General features: G+C 49.8%; 1 protein-coding gene across 1 annotated transcript in view; it reads left to right on the plus strand.

Annotated features, from left to right (window-relative positions):
- Positions 1-16061: 16061 nt before the first annotated feature.
- The window catches only part of LOC119104484 (glycerol-3-phosphate dehydrogenase [NAD(+)], cytoplasmic-like), a 12319-nt gene continuing 5455 nt past the window's right edge, over positions 16062-22925 (plus strand). Inside the window, 2 exon segments of the mRNA XM_037228193.1 lie at positions 16062-16772; positions 16774-17295. Coding sequence (XP_037084088.1) covers positions 16156-16772; positions 16774-17295 — 1139 coding nt within the window. The 5' untranslated portion in view covers positions 16062-16155.

Here is a 22925-nt window from a genome sequence, read left to right on the forward strand (position 1 = left end):
ATATGCTGTGCACGTGCGTAGTCTGGCAAAATGAGTTGGGGATAGAGCTGGGGAGGGGGGGGGGGGCTTAACCGTGAACAGTTGTGAAATTTACCCCAGAACTCCCCTACAAACAGACTTCTCTACAGATTTGGTTCACTTTTATCTTAAAATTGGGGGCTGGAGCCCAAGTCAAGGGGGGAGGTGAAGCCCCCCCCCCCCCCACTGATTAACAATTTACGCCCCTGACACCGTGCCATCGGCAGCAGCGTGTTGCGTATGTCTACGCGTCGGCGACAGCTATAAAAAAATATTGCGATGCTTCCAACGTGTGTTTAGCTATAATTGAACACTCCCGCACGGCATATACCTGCTGGACTATCTTACGGTTTATCATCCTCACCAGCCACCAGTACGTCCAGGTAGTTGCCGTCAGTTGTCTCTCATTCAGTGTTGTGCAAGGTACTATGACGCAATCAAGCAATCACGTACTGAGGAGCATATTTCCTAAATAGAGAAATTGTTGTGTCTAGAGCAGTTTTCCATGTTACATTATGCCAGTGGTTATAAGCGAGCTCTTATTTCATCATCCTTATGCTTGCTTCCATACCTTCAAATATGGAGCATTCTCTTTAAATTACTATTTCGTTTCTTTGAGAGTCTAAAGCCCTCATGCAGTACTGCAAAGGAGATAACCGTCATGAAGGCTTTACGAATGCATCTCCTGCAAAATGTTTTGAGGCAGATGCAATCATATCGTTAACTGCTCCTTGCAAGGCTCTCGTCTTTATTAAATGCGCAGCTCATGAAAAATGTATTCAAATTGCATGCTCCGGCATGTTATGAAGCCGCATGCTTCCCACGTTAGATGCAATTGCATGCTCGCCACATGGCACGTTGTTGCGTGCTTCCCATGTTATATGCAGTTGCGTGTGCCCTACATTATACGCATTACATGTGTCCTGGAGATATGCATGCTACGCAAATCATGTGCATTTCATGCTTCCCACGTTATATGCAGTTGCATGCTTCCCACATTATCTGCACTTGCATGCTTCCAACGTTACGCGCAGTTGCATGCTTTCCACATTATGCGTAGCTGCTCATGATTGCCTCATCATGAATCAGCGGGACTTGGCCGCCTCTGTTCTCATTTGTGTCCGTATATAACTGGCACAGCCTTCGTTATGAAATACTTATATCTCATTGAAGCGTTTATGACGAAATCAACCACCGCATTTGTATGTCTTTTCAAAGCGTTGTTAACTAAATTTGTTGGTCAAAGCCTCTTTTAGTTTGCATAACACAAGGGGAATGTACTTTGCAACACCATCACACCATGAAGTTAAGAATGGTGCTTTATTACACAGACAACAGGGTAGATGATGCGCCTAAAACAAATACAGAGCACATCGTGATAGCCCATGCTGCGTAACGCCGTGATGCTGCCGAGTCAGAGTGGAATGAACTGATGGTGGCGACGAGAAATGATATGCAATGCATGCAACGTCGGTATTTGTGGAATTTTAACGCGACATCTCGGGACAAAATATCGCGCAACGACATTTTACAGAAACAAAAACACGGCCATGAAATTCTGTTTGGAGAAACATGGATAAAACAGTCCCGAAAATTTACGGGTCGACTTTACAACGATTGTGGTTGCAGTGCAGCATGGCAACGCCCTGCCATGCTGCACCATCCATAAAGCGTCTTCAAGCCGAGTTCATCACTTTTCTTCTCCTCTCGGTGTCGTACAGCTTTGAGTTCCGCTTTTATGTCAACAGGATGCAGCCAGGATGATGAGGGGGGGGGGGGGGGGGGGGGCGAGCAGGCGGCCTGGACTATTCCCCTTCCTTTACGCCCCGCTTTTTTTAGTTTCTCATCTTAGATGGTTCCCGATAGAAAGTTAAAAATTGGTGTGGTCACCGAGCTTCTCCCCCCCCCCCCTTTAAGAAAATTCTGGTTGCACCCCTGAATGCGTGTAGCTCGAAAGTTTCCCACATATTTGAGTATCTTATTTACCTTCAAAAGGAAAGATAAGCGTCGCATCTTCGCGGGAGAAGACATTGAAGAAATGTGAGAAAGCATGCATGTTCGCACTGGAGTGTGGCATTGAGCACATGGCCTATGGCTCACAAAGGCGCAGGAATACTCCAAAACGCTGAGGAGCTAAGCTTTGACGTTAAGTCAGTGTACTCGTGCATGACAACAAGGTCGCTACCAAACGTTCACAAAAATGGGTTGGTCATGCCCCGCTTCCCCCCCCCCCCCGCTGCCCCTGTTTGCACTATGCTGAATGCGCTTCATATATATATATATATATATATATATATATATATATATATATACGCACATATGTATAGGCAGGCATAAGCTGGCATATAACATCTATATATATATATATATATATATATATATATATATATATATATATATATATAAAAATGTTATATGCCTGCTTGTTATATGTATTGGAAAATGTATATTTCATGCGAGTGAACATCATACAGGAACATTTACACTTGTAATTCCTTGGTTGTTTTGTCACATTTGATTTTTTTGCATTTCAGTTAAAACTTTCAAAGGTGTATATTTAATCATTTAGTCAGGTGAACCATCTTAGGTATTGCTCCAGCTGGTCCAGTAGCACCACGAACTTGAACGGTGCAAGCCATTGCTCATTAATAGCTACTAGTCGAACAGCGCGATTGGCCAAGGGATTAGGTCCACCTGGAATTGACGAAACCTGAAACCACTCGACCAGAAACCGGATAATCAACTTTTTTATCGAAATCAAATGTCCCCGTGATATAAGGTGAGCGAAAAAGTTTTGCAGAGCATCGTTAGGATGAATATCACACCGGCTGACGAAGGCAGTGAAATGAGACTTACTACGTATTATAAGAGTACGACAACTATCAGCCTTGTAATGAAAAACAGCCTGGAAGCAGACCAAAACCAACTAAAGCGAACCAATATAGTGCACGAACTTGAATGCCCGCACGGAGACTGCCGGCTCTGCAACTCGACCTTTATGGTAATGACCACATCTCTATCATGACGCATGACAATGCACCTGCATGAGGGAGCGCCGGACCAGCAGCCGGACGGGACCGGACCGGACCACGCCTGACCTAAGTGAAAACGCATTAATTCTTAAATAATGCCCACATAAACGCCATTTACAAGTTCTCGAAGACATCCTCATCAGAGAGAGAATCCCTGACTTGAACAAACAGTTAAGAAGGCCATGCATCAGTTGGGACCTGTTCAGTCGCCCAATGACAGCAGGGTGATTCGATGCCTTGAACATGTCATGGTATGAAACTGGCTGGAAAAGTGGCATTGCGTGTGTTTGCATATGTTTTGATATTTGACCTGATATTCGAATGCATGATATGTTAACTGATGGTTCACCTTTAATTATATCTCGTAGAGCGTGCCTCGTATCTCGCCAGATTTAAATGTTTTCCCTTCGACTGCGTCACGTTGCTTTGAGAATGGGAAATGAATGTACCTTGAAATCCTAGGTAGCCCAAACTGATGTATTGATCATACGCGAACTGATTTATGACTTACCAAAAACAGCGAAAAATTTAATTCTTACGATCGAGAAAACGCGCAAGAAACTGATTAAAGGCACCTTTGCCCTTGCACACAACAATACTTCATGTATTTATATATATACACACACACACACACACAAACATACATATATATATATATATATATATATATATATATATATATATATATATATATATATATATATGTACGAATCATAAAACAAAAAATTATTCCAGCCAAACACGTATTTAATGTTGCTTGTTCGCTTGCCAAAAGGAGTTTCGGGTACCATCCATCGTTATTTATTATTTGGGGGGCGGGGGAGACAGCACTGGATCAAGCGCCAGGCGTCTTGAGACATCGTTATCTAACCCAAGAGCGTTGCATGTAAAAAAAAAACTTTGCCCCCCCCCACCCCCCCCCACGGTCCTGGGTTCCTTTCTTTAGCCTTTACAGCAGCGTGGTGATTGTCTCATCATGTCCTGGTCTATGGGCGCTGTCACCGAGTGATCGCGTTACTTGGAATCGCGAAATTCCTGAAAAGGATACATCACGTTCCAGCCCCCCCCCCCCCCCCCCCAAAGAACTAGGTGTATGCATCGCAACTATTATCTGAACTGTTCCTGGTGCTTGCACGTCATGTCGCCGGCTGAGCATTCTAAATGTTCTTATTTATGGAAGCAAACGTGCAGCGTGATATCTTACGCCAATTTTGAAAAGCAACAAAAGCAAACCACATAATTCGTGAATCAGACCGTGCAAGCACATGCGCCAGAAACTCCTGTTTCACTTCCCGAGTTCACGATGAAAAAATTCGCGAGCGATGCAGTCTCACTTCGAGTTTGTGGTTTTGGTTTGTTTTTATTTTGTTTGAATTAAAGACTTTTCGGTCAGGGACTATCCGCTTCAGGGCCGTCTGATAGCGTGCAGTAGAGTGCGACACTTAAGGTCGCCCATGGCTGCTGCATACCGCTTACCCCGAAGAAACGGGGCGTTACAGGGGTTAACATTCACACATTCACATTCACACATCACATCACATCACATCACACACATTCACATTCACACAACAGCGAGTGAGGAGAGAAGGGCGGATGCCGATTTGTTGTTCGTGAAATTGCTCTTATATTATGTAACTTCGTTATCCATAATCCTAGGCGACCACACCGGCGTTACCGAGAGTAAGTGTTCTGGATAGGTTCTTATTGTCTGTATACTTACCCAAAGAAAACAAATCCTTAATAAGGCACGATTCCGTTTGAGACGATGCGCCAAGTTGGCCGCGCACAGTCCGTCTACAGGCCTGCATAGTCAATCCAGAATTGCTCCGCTTAACTGCTAAAGCACCGAATAGGTGTTGCTATCGTCTCACGCCTGATGTGAAGCCACGGAGAAGAAGAAAAGCTGCCAAAGTGCGGAAAGGTGGCACCACTGTCGCTCACCTGAACAGCAGACGCAGGGCGGCGGTCAGGAACGCCACCAGGGTCACGAGGCGTCCGAGAGTATGGAGCAACCACCACATGACGTCATATTCTCAGGCAAAGCTGACGTCACTGGGGGCAGAGGCGTTTTTCCTGAGAGGCGACTGAGTAAATCGCAGATAGGCGTACGATGTGAAGAGTTCATAGCTGGTAAAAAGAAATGAAAATTTAAAGGTACATATCGTACTTGGCAGTAATACGGTATCATTCTTAGTATCCATGGGGTTATCATTCCAAGCAGACTCAGCCCCGGATACACTGTACGGTGCAAGCATTGATTAGAAGTTAAGTACGGCTTAAGTACGGCTAAAGGATGGTTGATGCCGGTCGATGTAAGACAGAGATGAAAGCGATGTTCAGAGATCAAACAATGCAGGTTTTGCAACCCTGCAACTGAAGCACCATATCACACGTAGAATGCAGGGCTACGGAATCACTACGTAGCAGGGACTGCCCAGGTACCTGGCGGCAATGTGTGATTGGTGGCGTGTGTGTATATAAGGAGACGGTTAAAACACGTGGAGCCGCCCGACTGTAAGCCACAGAAATAAAACTGAACAGCGAGCCTGGTCCACTGCTTGAATGTTGTGAAATGTAGCTTTTTATGGAAAGATTAAGTGCTGAATAACTCCATATTTTTACCATGGCACGTTGCTGCATGTCGTCTGATATTCAACCTGTGCACAACTGGTTCAGATTATAGATTGCCGTGGTAATTATTTGCAGTGTCATTAGAATTCTTTGGAAATCCGAAAAATTATTGAAATTCCACCTGAGAAGAGATAAAAACGAAACCCACCAGACGAAACCTGCAGAAAGAAAACACCAAACGTCACCCACAGATCCATCGTGTTCGTCCTAGCCGCAAAAGCTTGGCCACACCAAATGCAAAAGGCGTAACTAAGGTCCATGTACACCCATTCTCACCCGATTTTTAAAGCGTGACCGCACAAATCTGAGAACTAACGCATTTATTTTGTAAGTTGCGCATTGTTTCCGCGGAATGTACGCATTTGTATTCGCATTACATTCAATGCGGTGCCGCGCATTTCACGCATTGTTTTCACGGCATTTTCAAGCGTTGTTTCCATGGTAAGGACCCCATTGGGAAGAGCCCCATCCCCAACATCGTTTAACCTTTCTTGTTCGGAGATGGATTTTTTCTGTTCGGAAATTGATCTTTTCTCTTCGGAAATTGATTTTTCCTGTTCGGAAACTAATATTTTCTGTTCGGAAATCGACCTTTCCTGTTCGGAGATTGATCACTGATCCTAATTTGACAAGATGTGCTGTCCCTCTCACATTTGGGTGAATGAGCAGGCATGAAGAGGTGCCAAACATTGTCAATGACAATGGATGAATGAAACAAAATAATCAAGCCGCTCAATGACCCCTCCAATGTCAGGACCCCCCCCCCCCCCGTCAAAACAGATGACTGTATGCAATTATATGCCCACAAATTCGCCTTGACCTCACCAAAATTCGATGACGGGTTTTCAATTAGTGCACCTTATTTCCACAGTGCGTGCTCTGAAGCCGAAATATCTTGAGCCTGTTCTGAGAATTTGCGCACAGTCTTTGTTGCAGAAAATGTTAAGCGTGATGCCAAGCATGGCGTGGCATCTTAGCTAGATGCCGTTCTGCTCTATGTGGTTACCTGTGTTTTAAATGCGCTGCTTTTTACTTCTAAGATGTATGCGAACACGCCGCGCAAGGTTGGAAAAGATCTAAATCTTCATCAATGCCAAACTCCCAGCCAAATTGAAATGAACGTCGCTGTGGAAATCCTGGACACTTCTCTTTGATGTTAAAATTTCAAGGATATTTGTTAACGGAATGGCTGTACTGGTCGCCACACATCATCCTAGATGACACATGACAGCTCCCTCAAAGGTTGTCTAACTTCATCGCCCTCCCCCCCCCCCCAAACTCACAAGGAGAGATATTCATAAATATCATGACGTGAAACCGGCTCAGATGTGCTCGCCTTTCCAGTATTCCTGACTCTCCTTTCTCGACTGCTTCCTTCGCACCACCGTCACGTGGTGCGAAGGCACCGGCGCGGCCCGGGCCCCGGGCCCCGGCCCCGGCCCGGGCCCCGGCCCCGGCCCGGGCCCCAGCCCCAGCCCCGGCCCCGACCCTGGCACGTGAGCCAAGATTCGCTTCGCTTCGCACCATTGGACAGAACAACCCTGAAGTGCGTTTCTTTGTGTGTACAGCTCTGCCGGCGTGAACACGGGGAATGTAGCTCTGTACGGTCCGTTTCATTTACGACTCTCGAACCTGTCTACTCTCGCGTTTATGCTGTTTGAGAGGCGGAGTCTCGAAACTCGACCGCACGCTTACAGGAGCTTGACTACGTTACATTAATGCACACCACTGCACAGTTACCATTTCGCGGAGTTTTCCCATCTGTCTCCTACGTCCTCACCACAGACGAATTATTTCCATCGATGGAAACACAAGCGTTAGTGAATTGGAGCAGTGCCCAGCGATTTTTTTACCTGCGACCATGGCCGCCGCCATGGATGGTAGTGTGGGGGAGGGGGTGGAAATTTTCCAGGGGCTTCCCAGGCCAAACAAGTTCTCCTCGCAGGGAAACGGCAGAGCTGTTTGAAGCGATCCAGACTGTTGTTGGTTACTGAGCAGGCGAGCAAGCGATAGCTATGCGCAGGTCTTAATTCGAATTAGTGCAAACCACTTTAATTATGCTGTAAGTAGATATATGACACGTCTTAGTTTTTTTCTGCGCAGGAGCCCTGTACACTGAAGCCGTACGCTCTACGCAGGCCTCGTCTGGTGAAGACCTGAGTGGAAATCTGGACAATTAGGCTTTCTTGTCCACCCCAGTCGCGTCTCTTGAAGAAAGACGAACTCTTGGTGTCGCTCTCCCGTTTGACCTTAAAGCGGCTGAAACCCTTTTTGCTAAAATCATAGGTAATGCGTGTTATAATGTTTGATGTTGACTTCAAATCAATGCTACCGTTTCATCAATATGAGGCTCATGTAGGCTTGAGTCTGCATGTTACTTAATTTTTGGTCAATATCAGGCTATGTCAACCTGGGGGATTCCTGATCACAAGAAACCTCTAGAATATCAGAAATTGTCTGCTGACCAAGAAAGAGGCCTCCAGAACTGATCTCTGATCTTCATGGACGCAAGTGATCCATAAAAACTAGGTCTCGAATGCAGCGAAGGGCTCCTGATTTCAAACAAGTGCACCCTTATCAACAAAGGAGCTTCCTGATCTAGCATCACGAGTGTTAACTCTCCTGTTCAGTGAAAGGAGGGACTCCAGTCCCACCAAACTGGGCTCCGCCCCACCCAACTTTGAGAAGAAGAAGGGTCAGATCCACAGAGAAGCCCGTTTGGCAATGGATTTCTGGAGTAGATTTCACTATCTTTTATTGCTCAGACCCCGATCCAACTTATTTTGCGGAACTATATCCCAGCTACCATGTGGACCTCTTTATCCTAAAAGAGTGTCCCTTGATCCCAAACAAGCCCCCTGATTTACAAATAAACCTCCAGACAAGGGAAAAGGCCTCCTTATTCCGAAGGAGGGCGTCTTGATCGGGAACAGGGGCCTCCTGGTCAAGAAATATGCCTCTTGGTGTACAGAAAAGGGGCTTCCTGATACATAACGTGCTCTCTTAATCATGAATACGATCCCTCCGATTCATGTAGGGGCTTTCTGATGCAGGGAAGAAGCGAGTTATCCTAAGCCATGGTCTCCTGATCTGGAACAGGGGCCTCCCGCAATAAAAGCAGGCCTCCTTTTCCAGAAAAGGAATGCCTCAAATTGGGGAAAGTACCTCTTAACGCAGACCATCGGCCTCCTTACTGACAAAGGGTCTCCAGGGTCGCTTGAAGGGAATGTTTCACACTTGAAAATATCGACGCAGGCATAATACATGATGATATTAGCTCACTTATAGCTGTTGTCATACTTTTAAGTGAAAAAGACTGCTGTAAACAACAAATTTTATCTATTCAGTAAATATGCAGTTGTCCGCCCCGGTGGATCAGTTGGTTAGAACGCCTGCCTCCTGATTCACCCACCTGTGGCGGGGTGGGTTCGAGTCGCTTTAGGCGCTCGCTTTTTGCCCCTGACAGATATGGCCTGCGGCCGGTGGCAGCGGTCGCGCTAAAGGCCAGTTGACGTCAGAGGGCAGGGCGGACCGTGCCGAGCATTGCAGCACGTTAAGTTTTCGCCACTAAATTCTGCCGTTGCCTGGAATTACGCGATCGGATGGTAGGGGTCAGGGCTCACACAACAAGCACTGCTTAATGAGCACTGATCCCAGAAATCCATCCACTCAAAGGGTTCGGATCAAATTTCTAAAAAGCGTCATTTTGTATTGCGTCATGGAACGTTTGCATGACGTTGACGTGCTGGTAAACTGGTCATGCACAACTGATACCTTAGCACTCACTTGTAACGCTGCAGTCTCCCGGGAGGTGTTCATGATGGTACCGGAGGTGTTTGCGGAACCAAGTAGCGCTATATGCATATGTTTTTGCTCGTTGTTGTGATGATCTTGAGTATTTATCCGAGAGTCTAATGTGTTTACTTGTATGCACATACTGGGTTATATTGGATTACAAGTCTTATTTCCGTGGTAACCAGGAGCCATCTCCAACTTCTTGCATTATGCAGCACACAACGTGAATCGTGCTGGAATTTTGCATAGCTTGCCCAACGTTGTTTGATAGCCAATTGGCGGCCGCTATGTTTGGTAATCGTGCTCGCGGACGCCGGATATGAGAGACTCGACGAACATATTTGTCTTGACCTTAAACACCGCATGGCCAATGGGGTGGCAGGATTTGACAAACATTTTTATGGCGGCATGTATGCCTGAAGTACCATGAAATCGTCTCCACGAAGTAGTCAGTACATCTTAGTGGGCGCATAGCTCAGAAACTAGATTGATTCAGATCTTAAGAAGGGTAGGGCTGTGAAGTGCACCAAATGATCTTTAAGATAGCCATTTCAATTCAAAACCTCATACAAATCGGCAACCCTTCATTTAAGAGTCATGGTTATATATATATATATATATATATATATATATATATATATATATATATATATATATGATAAGCGTCGTTATTCAGAACATGGTACTGGTTGACAAAAATACATCTGATCGTTACATGTTCTCTCAAATTTATAACATCAAAATGGGCTCTGGTCAAGAGCAGGGGCTTCAAAACTCACGAAGAGGCCTCCTGATCGAGAAGAAGGGCCTCTTCACGCAGAAAATGGTCACTGAGGTAGACTTAATATACCATCTAGCTCAGTTATGGGGCGTTTTTGTGAATTTCGACAGCGCATGTGTGAGCGCAGAATTTAAGTTTCAGTAAAAGTGGCATCCCAGAATGTGAGGAGAGAATAAACTGCTACCAACTGTTGGCATGCAGGGAGCTAGCTACTCTCTATCCCTTGCGCCACCGGTGCGGTAGCGAGAAGGGATGAGTTCTGTCCCCTTATACTATTTTTTGTGCGTTCCAGAATTAGTTGACTGTGGAATGCAGCGGCAAAATTGAAACCATTTGAATAAGCAGTACCAGTGAAAAGATATTTGGTATACTTTCCTGTCATGAATCTCGTGCGACCCCTACACCATCTCATATGGATAGGATATGCTATTATTTCAGCCGCTTTAATCCATCGCAAACCTGGGTGACCTAAGCTTGTGGACGTAAGCCACATGCTGTCGACCGTTAGCAGAGCAAGACTTCACCATTACGGAATAAGACGAGTCGTTGAAACAACTTGGTCAGTTGCCAGCAGAGGCGTAGCCGAGATTTTCTTAAAGGAAGTGTTCCACATTTGGATGGGGGGTTTGAATTGAAAAGAGCAATCTTGAAGATCATTCGTTGCAGCTCACAGACTTCCCCTTCCTAAGAATAAATATCTACTCTCTGAACTGTTAAGACCGCAGAGGATATGCATATTATTTCGTGCAGACTATTTCAAGGTTATTCAGGCATGCATTACGCCACAGAAACGGCATTTAAATCCCACCACCCCATTGATCACGCGGCGTTGAAGACCAAAAATAACAAAATCGACAAGTCATTGATATCTGACAGTCGTGAGCACGTTTCCCGCCACAACGGACGTCAACTGGCTCTCGACCAATGTTGTCGAGCTGTGCCAGCTCCACTTTCGATCTGGTTATTGATTATTTGGATTAGAGCCCTTTCGACAAACAGTGATTAGTTCAGGGCTATGTGATGGAGAAGAGTGGATAACGGCGGGGGACCAATCGCCGAGCCTTAATGGTGGAGGTGGGGGATAACATGCGCCTGGGGAGACCAACCGCCGAGCCTTAACGGTGGTTGGGGGAGGGGGGAGGGGACAACATGCGCCTGGGGGACCAACCGCCGAGCCTTAACGGTGGTTGGGGGAGGGGGGAGGGGACAACGTGCGCCTGGGGGACCAGCCGCCGAGACTTAGCACCCGCAGGGGTCCCCCTGCGGAGCATGCGCCTGGCGTCCGGATGCCCCCCCCCCCCCTCCAGGGGGCCTTTCAGCCCACCCGTGGCTAGTGCATGCAGCCTGCCGCGGACAAGCGGGGCGTCGCGAAGATGCAGGATGAAGCAAGAAAGAGGACAAAAGGTTCGGATTATTAAATCTGAAGTACGTTTTGCGCTGCATGATGCAAGAAGTTGGAAATGGGCCATAATTAGTACAGAGACATGTCACGCGGTCAACTAAATTTTCGAGAATAACGCTTCTGACCATTTAATCGTAAACTGACTTGTAAAGAATGGCGCAATTAACCGATTAACTGTAAATTGACTTGTCAAAAACAATGCCATAACCGAGCATACGGATATAGTCAAACACCTTAAACTCACAGACAAATGTGCAAGAACACCACGAGAAAGGGTCCAAAACACAAGCACAAACGATATTTGAGTCAAGAACACTCAAGCACCGCCACGGCCACCTCTCGGAAGGTTGAAGCACTACAAGTGAGTGCCAGGGTGGCAATTTCGCACGACCAGTTTGCAGCACTTAAACGTCATACGAGTGTTTTATGACGCAATCAAACAATGACTCATTGCGAAGGATATTTACTTAACAGAGAAATTTCGTTGTCTAGAACGGTCTTTTCCACTTGGAAGTATACCAACAGCTGTAAGTTAGCTTACTTCATCATTTCTGACGCTTGCTTCAGTGTAATGACATGTGGAACATTCCCTTTAAGCGAGGGAGTGGAGGAGGGGGGGGGGGGGGGCGGAGCTCAGTCAGAGCACATCACGCTTTTTTACTTTCTATCTTTTCTGAGTCAGATATGGTGAGAGACGGACCGAAGAAGATGGGGTGGCCGGGTCCTCTCCCCCCCCCCCCCCCCCCCCCGACTGAGCCATGATCGATAGCAGACTTTCGGTCGTTACGTTGCTCGGCCATACCCACCAAGCACGAAACTTTAACCATGGCCATGCTCGAGATTTACAGCTGAAGTGCTGTTTCTGGTTTTTCGCGAGCTTTTTTCGGTTTTTCGTTGGTTTTTTTTCGTTCGCCGTTCGTTCGCCCGGTTTTTCGCGAGCGCGGTACACTCAAATCAGTCGTCTATCAAACGCTCGGGCCATTCAAGCACGAATCTGGATCCTTAGTGCAGTGGCAACTAGCCTTTGCGCCAGGGGCGTAGCGCTGCAAAATGTGTTTGGGGAGGGGGGGGGGGGGGGTCAGCAGTGAAATTGATCAAACTCACCCATAATTCGCCATCGATTGGGCGTCTTCCGGATTGGGAAAGATTTCTTCTCAAATATGGGAGGTTGGAGACCAAATCGGTGTGGGAAGGGGGCTGGTATTGGGAGGGGGAAGCTGAAGCCCTCCCCCAAATGCATAGGAAACTATACCAGCGCTTTGCGTCAGCTGTAGTGTTTTTGTGACAGTGTTTGACGCCACTGAGTTTAACCAATTATCCACCAGCTGCAGCGTTTGTAACTCCAACGGACACCATACCAGATTGCCCTTACGGAAATGCACACAAGGACTCCCCTTTGACGATGGATGCGAACTCTTTTCAGCCCCGTGCAGGACTTTGGGCATCGAAAGAGACATCCACTGGAGCGTCCAAGCTGTGCCCAATTGCAGACAACATGAGAGCAATAGCAAAACGTGACCTCAAGAGATCTAAAAAATGTAGGGAAAACATGATGGACATCGGAAGCTGCAACCCCTAGAGGAGCCCCCATCCTCCCACTCCCCTCCCTCAGTGGCCCCTCCTCATGAGAACTCCTGTCGGCGACTCCTTGAAGCCAAGCACCCTCCTCACGAAAATCCTGTGTGCGCCTCTGGCCCGTGGGCGTGCTGCTCGCTGGCTTCAACGTGGTGGAAGTATCTGAAGAGTGAGGTAGACACGCCTAGCAGACTACGTAAACACGGATCGCACATGCAGCTGTGTACAACGCCTCAGACCGTACGGCAGACCCAGCTGTACCCTATCAGCTGCCCATCGCACTCACTTCTGTCGGCTCCACCGTGGAAACTGCGGCAGCCACCGTCCTGATCGTTGCCGCCGACACAGTCCAGACACGACCAAGGACATCGCGGCAGGAGATGTCCGTGTCTGATGTCTTAAGACACGCCCGAAGACACGGTCGGTTGTCGGGCGGCCGCGGCGCCTAGGCGTGGCCGCGGCCGCCTGGCCGAGAACGCGTATCGACGGGTGACGTCACTGGGCCCCGCCGCCTGATTGGTCACAGAGACGCAGGCTTTTCAATTAGCTGATGTGGTGACCCAAGGGAACGGATATCATCGCACGAGTGTGACCTGTCGTTTGGGGTCAGAGGTGTACGCGCATAGTAACCCTCAGGTTACGTGCCCCCCCACCCCCTCCCACCATTACCAAATTTATTACAGGCATCACGATGCACGCCATTAAATGACGACAATTAAAAGTCCAGGCAGCGTAAGCGTCAAACTAAGATCCAGAACATGTACCTTTTCTTTTTGCTGCACATAAGAAGTACATCAGTCCGTGGGGTCGTACATATCCACGCTGTCATTCCCTCCCTGCGAGGCTGCGACGGGAGCCGGGGTGTTCCTGATGCAGTCTGATGCGTACAGTTCCACTGAAGCTCCCTGCACACATATTAGGTTGCCCGGGGATGGCTGGACTTCGCTTTAGCCCAAGAAATGCGACACACGTGCGCAATATCTACGTTCCATGACGTTTTTTCCATGCGAGAGACCGCGTCTGACCATTCCATGACAAATCCATCCCATTCCATGACACCATCCCATGTCTGAACGCAGGCTTTCAGCGAATGCAAACTGCTCAAACAAGCGTTATTTTTGTGCATAATTACGAATTGAATAAAATGTAGTTTTCCAAATTCGTTGTGTGTAGGAAGCTTAATTTTCCAAGCGACGACGAGCCACACAGCACAAATCGAGACCAGCGGCGCGGCATCGCAGGGCTACGAAGACAACTTTGAATGCAGAGAGCAGCTGACAATGGCGCCGGCGATGGCGATGCGATGGCAAACAATGGTGAACGGTTTGGGCACATGTGGGCAGCCAGTCCGGCGACCTGGAGCGTAAGCCATGAGTCCGACTGTCTTTACGTGTTCTTAGAACTGATGTCAGATTTCAACAATCAGAGCAAGTAAAGATGTAAAACCGACCGCTGGCGTGGGTGGATAAACCGCATTTAAATCACTCAGCAATCTCAACGCTCTCCGATACGATGACTCGTTACATATCAACGAGAAACTGCTAATTTCACCTTGTCCGAAAACTGCCCCGGATGAAGCTCGCTGCGCTCAAATCAAAAGTTTGAGCCTCGCGTTCTGTCCGCTACACAAACGTGTGATGCAGTTCATTGTAATCTCAATGCCTTGGAAAGGGCGTTTTCAGCGGCACGGCTCGCAGCTACCGGACTCGTTAATCGCTACAAAGTCATCAATTTTGTTGACACAATTCCTAGTTCCTGCCCACTCTTGAGACCATTCGATTTGTGAACTTAGCTCACGATTGGCACATACCTATGCGAATCTCTGTCTGCTGTGTTACCCTACCACATTCCCCGTTTTTTTTTTCTCGGCAGGCTAGCCGATAGGTCATTTGCACAGCAGCGCGCAGGGGCAGGGACGTAGCCAGGAGGTAGGAGACCAGGTGGTAGATTTCTTACTCCGGTCACGTCATCCCTTTACCACATGCTTTCACGCAATCAGCCAAGCGAGTATCACGCCCGAGGGCTAGATGGCAGCACCGTCTGCCCAGACTTCAAGGACAGCACAGTGTGGGCAGTTGCGGGGCCCTCTTTATAGTAAATATTTGCCTAGTGTCATTTGAGGGCTCAGCCCCGCGAGCTGGGGCCCTGAATAAGCCTGCAACGAGCCCTTCGTGCCCTCGGGCGTTCAAATTGGGCCCTTGATCGTCGGTTTTAGCGATCCCTCCACGATCTTTGGGCCTCCTCGAACAATGTCTTTGGTCGCATTGGGGCCCTGGCCTTGGCAGCACACGGCTCCCTTTTAGATGCTTTGAGGCTCTGAAAGACGCGCGGCGCCAACTGATGTAAATTGCTAGATCCGGCTTTGTCGCGGCTTTGGAAATGGGCTCTCAGGCCCATGCCGACACGGAGCCGACTGCGCGTTACTGGTGGCCTTTGACCGACATATAGACCCTTATCGACTCAGGAGTCAGGGGGCGCCTGATCAGCGCGCAGGGCTCTCTGGCTGGCACAGGAGTGCTGGCCCTGCGGACCGGAGCCCCTGAATACAAACTCTGGCCGACCTATCGGTCTCTTCGGGCCCTCAAATCAGGCCCTTAATCGCAGGTCCCGAGAGGTCCTTCGAGTCCCTCAGAACCTAAATGGGCGGCGTGGGACCTCTGCGCCTCTCTTTCCCGCGTAATCGGCCGAATGCCTGTGGCTTTCAGCAAATCGACTCTCCCCTTAGCGGGACCCTTTAGTGACGTCATTTTAGAATTTAGCAAATTTTTGTCTTTTCGTAGTGCCAATTTCATTTGCGGTGACCTTGTGCAAGGTCTGAAACCTGGCGCAGACTCACCGGTGCGATCTAGGGCCCTCCTGTCTCCGCAGCGCGTTCTTTCAATTGAAACGAAATTTTATTCTGCGTTTGCCACCAGCGGTCTATGCCAGCGCTTGCTGTTCTGTTGGCCTTGAGAGTTACTCGCCTACGAATATTTACACTCAAGCAGCCATTCACTCGTCAGGTCTCGAGGATGGCGGACGCAAAGCGGGTGACAGTGGTGGGGTCCGGCAATTGGGGGTCTGCGATCAGCAAGATTATCGGTAAGAATGCCACGAAATATGACCAGTTTGAGAATGAGGTGAAGATGTGGGTTTTTGAAGAAATGGTTGATGGTAAAAAATTGACAGAAATCATCAACACCACTCATGAGAACGTGAAGTATCTTCCAAAACACAAACTGCCAGAGAATGTCGTGGCTGTTCCGGATTTGGTTGAGGCTGCAAAAGATGCTGACATTCTGGTTTTTGTCGTCCCTCACCAGTTCTTGCGCAGGACACTGAAAACCCTTGAGGGCAAGATCAAGCCAACTGCTGTGGCCCTGTCCCTAATTAAGGGATTTGACCTGAAGGAGGAAGGTGGGATATCTCTTCTTTCCCATACCATCCAAGACATTTTGAAGATTGAGGCCAGTGTGCTGATGGGAGCCAACCTAGCTCCTGAAGTGGCTGCTGAAAAATTCTGTGAAACCACCATTGGTTGCAGAACTCCTGCCTATGAAGGACATGCTGAAAAACCTCATACAAACAGAGTACTTCCGTGTCATGGTTGTGGATGATGCCAATGCAGTTGAGCTGTGTGGAGCTTTGAAGAACATTGTGGCATGTGGTGCAGGGTTTGTTGATGGCCTTGGCTATGGCGACAACACCAAGGCAGCAGTGATTCGACTGGGTCTTATGGAGATGATAAAGTTTGGTGAAGTGTTCTACAAGGGCTGCCTCCTGTCCACCTTCTTTGAGAGCTGTGGGGTGGCAGACCTGATCACAACCTGCTACGGTGGCCGCAACAGGAGAATAGCTGAGGCATTTGTGAAGACCGGCAAGACCATTGAAGTGCTGGAGAAGGAGATGCTCAATGGACAGTGTGCCCAGGGGCCTGAGACTGCTCGCGAGGTGTTCGTGATGCTGGAGAGGGAGAAGAACCTGGATGGTTTCCCACTGTTTGTGGCAATCCACAGAATATGCACTGGTCAGATACCACCAACTTCCATGATTGAATGCATCAGGGAGCATCCAGAACATCTGTAAGCCAAACCAGCTTTTGCAGGATTTCTCACCCCAGCTAGCCAGCTTGTCTGCTAGGGCTCCTGTACTGTCTGCTTGCTTTTTTGCTCGTGGTGCTAAAATTTGGTTTTGTACTGCTCACTGCTGCATGCTAGCAAGGTGTTGACTATAGTTTGCAGATGATGATGCATAGTGCCTGTTACCAGACCAGAGACATTTGTATGTGATGGTATTTCATGGTGACTCACATTGGAAAGGTATGCTTTCAGTCCTCTAGACCAGATCTGTAGATAATTTAGTGAGATTATTGTCATTTCCTTTTGAATTCAGAGTGGATTTCTTGCCTGGTTTTATTTTTGATACACTTAACTATGATTGGCTATGTATTGCTGAGTGCTAATGTGCATGGATATGGATCGTGCCTTACACAACCAGTCTGAAAATCAGGAACTTGGCCAGAAAGTATTGTTTAGGTAGCATACTCTTCCATAAAGAAATAGTGCTGTTAGGATGCTGTTGTTCCATTTTGGTCCTGTTTCTCCCAATGCTATTGGATTTTCCATTTCTCAACACCTGGTATGAGAATGGGCTCTACTAAATTAATCTTTTTGGCAACCTTGGTAGCTACATTCTGTTTTGGAGCAAACTTGTACTGATCCTATTTCTCCATTACCTATGTAATATTCCATTTTCCCTGCACTATGCACTGTAATCCACTTTGCAGCAACCTTACTATGTTTGTTAAACTATTTGGGGGAACTTTATTACTTTGGAACAAACTGCTAGTACACTTATTTTTCAGCAGAGTTGGTGAGCTGGAGGTTGTTTTGCAGTACAATACATTGCCCATCCTGGGGATTATGTGTATTTTACATAATAGTACAATAAATTCTGCCCATTTTTAGCAAAAGTAGAAATAGCAGTAATATTTTTGCAGATTGTCCCATGTTTTGAACCTCAAGCTCCAGTCTCCACATAGTTGTTCTACAGAAAATATGTGTTGTTGCCAAACAGATGTTCAAGTAATTGACAGTTTGCAATGAGATGCTAGCATGCAAGCTCCATATTTTATCGGTACATATTTTTCAGAGTGAGACAAATTTTGAGCATAGAGTGTCTCAGATTGGGGCGGCACGTCACGTTCGCTGGGGCTGTCTCCGCTTAGCCTAAGCCTGCGATTACTGGTCTCAGGATTTAGGAGGGAGATAGGCGAGCGTGCACTTGGTCCCGTTACGTCCGTTACCAGATTACATATCCCGTCCGGCAGCCTGGTCCCTACCGCACGGGTGCCTCACTCCTGTGCTGTGTACTGCCTAACGTGAGCTGTCTCCATGGCAACAGCCCCAGCCAGGCCTCTCTCGTCCCGCTAACCTTGTCTGGCGTCTGGTGGCCTGACCTGCGTGCCTGTGCCTATATCTGTGTGTCCGTCTGTCCGTCTGCACCCCTGCACGGGGCTGGGTGGTGTTCTCGGGCCGTGGGCGCGGTCGGCCCGACCAATGTCAATACACAGCTGTGCTGAGCAGGCGTCTGCCTCGGCGCGGCGCGGCCGCGGGCTGTCTGTGACGGGGTCGGTCGGGGCGAGGGTCGGCCCGGCGGCGGCGGCGGCGGCGGCTGCAGACGGAGAAAGCGGCGCCGACGGCGGACTTCGGCCGATGGGTCAGACGGCCGCTCACGAGCGCCCGCGGACGGGGCTGGGGCGGCTGAGGGGAAACTGGGGCGACTGTGGACGGGGCTGGGGCGGCTGGGGGGAGACTGGGCGACTGGGGGGGCTGGGCGGCTGGGGGAAACTGGGGCGACTGTGGACGGTGCTGGGGCGTCTGGGGGCGGGGCTGGGGCTGGGGCTGCTGAGGGGAGACTGGGGCGACTGTGTACGGGGGCTGGGGCGGCTGGGGTGGGGCTGGGGCGGCTGAGGAGAAACTGGGGCGACTGTGGACGGGGCAGGGGCGGCTGAGGGGAGACGGGCGAGCGCGGATAGGGCGCCGGTACGTGTAAGGTGACCCGGGTTGGGGTGGCTGGGGATGGTTCTCGCGGAGAGACGCGTTGTCATGCCGGTCTGAACTTTGTGCCGGATTGCCAATCGACGCATATTGCTTGTAGTTTATTAGCGTCACCACACCCCAGCGGAAGTGAAGCCGGTGAAAGTTTCCTTGGGCGGGAATCGAACCCGATTTCTCGATGAAAAAAAATGGTCATGGCGCGGCCACTTACTTTTCGAGGCCCGCTTGAACGGTTCCTTTGGGAGGAAATTTCGAAAGCGGGGGAGACCCGTGAGCATGACGCCTGCGCCTTCTGCCCACGACAGCCGCCGTTCCCAGCAATGCCTGACTGGGAAAGGATCATGTTACCGGGTAGCGCGTCGCAGCCATTTGCTTGCACTCGGATCTTCAGTGTTCTTGTGAGCCGTGTGTAGCTTTCGGTCACCTTCGTCCGGTATGAGTGCATGTGTGCGATTGCTTAAGCACGGAGGGGTAGATGTGTACTGGTGTTTAATATGCTCGTCAGGGTCGGGTAATGTGTGTAGAATGCTCTAATCATTCAGACTTACGCGGCAACGATAAGCAAGCGATTGTTCAGTCTGGACTCGTGGACTATATTTGTCTGTCAGGAAGATCCTTCCTGTTATTGCCTTGTGGACTAAGAACATACCAAACGGTGACCAGGCGCCACATTGAAAAATGATATTGGCCCAGCCGTTTGAATAGCGTCAGTGCATGGAATCTCTGTCCGAAGCTGGCTGCACAAGCGGCGTCAACCTAGTTACACCTATCACGGGCGCGTGGTTCACGCCAATAGCCAATAGAAAGGTGCGTTCCGCCGGACGCCGCTCACGCTATCCAGCTTCGAACAGCCGCGTGTCCGTCTGGTTGCGGTGAGATGTGTGGCGTGCTAACCGTGACTTCTCCAACTGCAGAGACCAGCCTTGCAGGTTGTAGAGTGACCTGACCGGGTCGCGGTCAGTGACCCGGCCTGCCAACCGAGCACGGTGAGATTTTGCTGTGGACATGTAGCCGATGGAGAAGGCACGTGAAGGAGACCCCATGCCGTTCTCCTCCTATCGTGTGTGGGGCTCGATGTGTGGGAGACACGGGTGGATCGGGATCGAAAACATCGACGGGAACTTTCGTAAGAAATCTGCAGGACGTGTGCAAAGTATCTACAGGTGATACGCCCAAGTATCTACAGGTGTCCGCAGTCGGCTTGCTCGCTCGCTCGCCAGGCTGCTGCGCGCGGTACGCTGCCAGATGCTCTCGGTTTACGGCCGCCTTGTAGAGAATGCTACCGCCCTGCTATCGACGCTGTTATTGGACATGCATGGCGTCCCGTATGGGACACAGGTGGTGGAAGTATCTTTGGTCTGTAGCTTACAACGAATGCCGCGAACGTCTTCCAGCGACGCTCTTTAAGCGTTGGCCAGGGATCAGTTAGCTTTACTCTGGTGGATATGTGCAAATAGAACGCATTTCGGGCAATTAGTCTGGATAAGCGTCGGCTTCGGACACCGACGCATCAGCAGTAAATTCCATTGACAATCATGAGCAGCACGCTATGCTGGGCGCACATTTGCACACCATGATTTGCACACAACTACCGACATCGGCTTACACCCTCAGCGAATCACGAGAACTTTCGTCCACGGACCAGAAGCAGATCCGCGAACCTGGTCTGATTCTGGCACGGTGGGCGGGGCCACGTGACGGACGCCGTTTCAGCCGCGCCACACTGGCCGGCGTCTCCACCGACAGCCCGAGCCGCCGCGGTCCATTACGCTGAACACAGACCAGACAGTCCGGGAGCGGACCGGACAGTCCAGCTCCGTCCTCCCGACACGGCCGTCCGCCGGCTGCTACTCACAGGCGGCGCCACCGTCGCCCGTAGTCTCGGCAGCAGGCCTGGCAGCCGGCCAGGTCCGGCGCCGCCGCGGCAGGGGCAGGGTCAGGACCAGGACAGGGAGGGGGGCGCTCGACACGGCAACGGTGCAGCGACGGCGGGGACGGTCCTGCTGCGTTTCACACGGTCGCTATGTTGTAGGAAAACTCCTGAACGTCGAAACGGGACTGTCAGACGCTCGGTTTATTTCTCGTTGACACCGGCGAAATTCCCCCTTTTGTCGCCCCCCCCCCCCCCCACTTTTGGCACCCGGTGACAGGGGCTGCCGGCCACGCCCCTGCGTGGCAGACTCAATAGTCAACACAGGCACCGGCTAACGCTGACTGGAGACTGTCACTGAGCAATGGGCTGACTGTTCGCTCTGTCGCCGTTGGCTCGGCCCCGACCGCCGGCAATGTGCAAGCTAAGGCCCCATCCTCATTTCTAGGTCATTTCTTTCGGCCTTGTGCATTCCCATACACTGTCTATTCTTCTACGATCGCTTCTCTCGTGCCGCCCGGGTGGGGGTACGCCGGTCGGACGGCGTCCTGCGAGGGGGTCGCGTTGTCCTCTGTGACCGTGGCCGAGGGGGGGGGGGAGGGGGCTCACTAGAGACCTCTGGTGCACCCTGGGCTGGCTATCTCGGGACACAGACGATTGCCACCTCCTCCCCCTGCCACGAGCTGCTGGGAGCGGCGGCTGAGCGAAGGCACCTGTCCGATACGGGCGTCGGGAGGGGAGGGAGGAGGGCCGGCGGCGGTACTGGCGCGCCGTCGTCATAGATAGCGTGTGTGGTCATGCATGACCAAGCGTAACTAATATACGTGTCATCGCGGTCGAAAACTGGGTCAAAGTAGGTGTCTTAAACTTACAACTTGTCTACAGTGGCAATCGGCCGTTGTCTGTACAAATAGCCACACGCGTATGCACCATCGCTATGCACAGTGTCGATGTCACGGATTGTTTGCTTGGGGTGGGGCAGAATATTCCAGCGGACTTGAACAAAACGGTCCTGCTCACGGCTAGGGCGGGCTCCTGGGCAGTGCTGCATTCAGGGCGGGGGAGGGAGAGGCGGAGAAGGGGGGGGGGAGGGGGGTACCGGAGAACGTCTCCCGCATCAAATTGTTGCTTGCAACAAGACCCACAGAAACAAATGTCGCCAGTTAACGAATCCCGGACAGGAGTCCTTTGGTTAATGCAGGAGTCTTTCGATTAATGCGGGGGTCTTCTCGTTAATGCAAGGTCCTTCTTGCTAATACAGGGACCTTCTCGATAAAGTAAACGTCCCCCATATCACAAAGCAAGGCCTCTTGATCCGGGACTGCAGCCACCTCTCACATGGGAGGGCCTCCGGTTACAGCAAAGGAACCTCCTGATATACAGATGGCGCCTCGTAACCCAGAACAGCGGCCTCAGGGTTCATGGTGGGGTATTCTGAACCTGCAAAGCACATCCTTGACACGAATCTGAGCCTGTTGCTTCTATGGTGCGGGCTGTGCGATTCGTGAAGGCGGTGTCATGGTCCAGAAAATCGGTCTCTAGATACAGAAGAAAATATTATGTCCGATTTAGTGCCCTCTAGCTTTGGTATGGTGATCCTTGATCTAAAGTTGGGTAAGTTACGTGCATTATAAAGCCTTTAGTTTGGGCAAAAGGGCCCCCCCCCCACATTTTGAACGGGCAAAGACATACTCTTGCTCCCATCGCCTGCCGGCAGCGAGCAAAATGATATATATATATATATATATATATATATATATATATATAATATAATATATATATA

Source organism: Pollicipes pollicipes, unplaced genomic scaffold, assembly GCF_011947565.3.
Source record: "Pollicipes pollicipes isolate AB1234 unplaced genomic scaffold, Ppol_2.1 Scaffold_6052;HRSCAF=7182_pilon_pilon_pilon, whole genome shotgun sequence".
NCBI classification, from domain to species: Eukaryota; Metazoa; Arthropoda; class Thecostraca; order Pollicipedomorpha; family Pollicipedidae; genus Pollicipes; species Pollicipes pollicipes.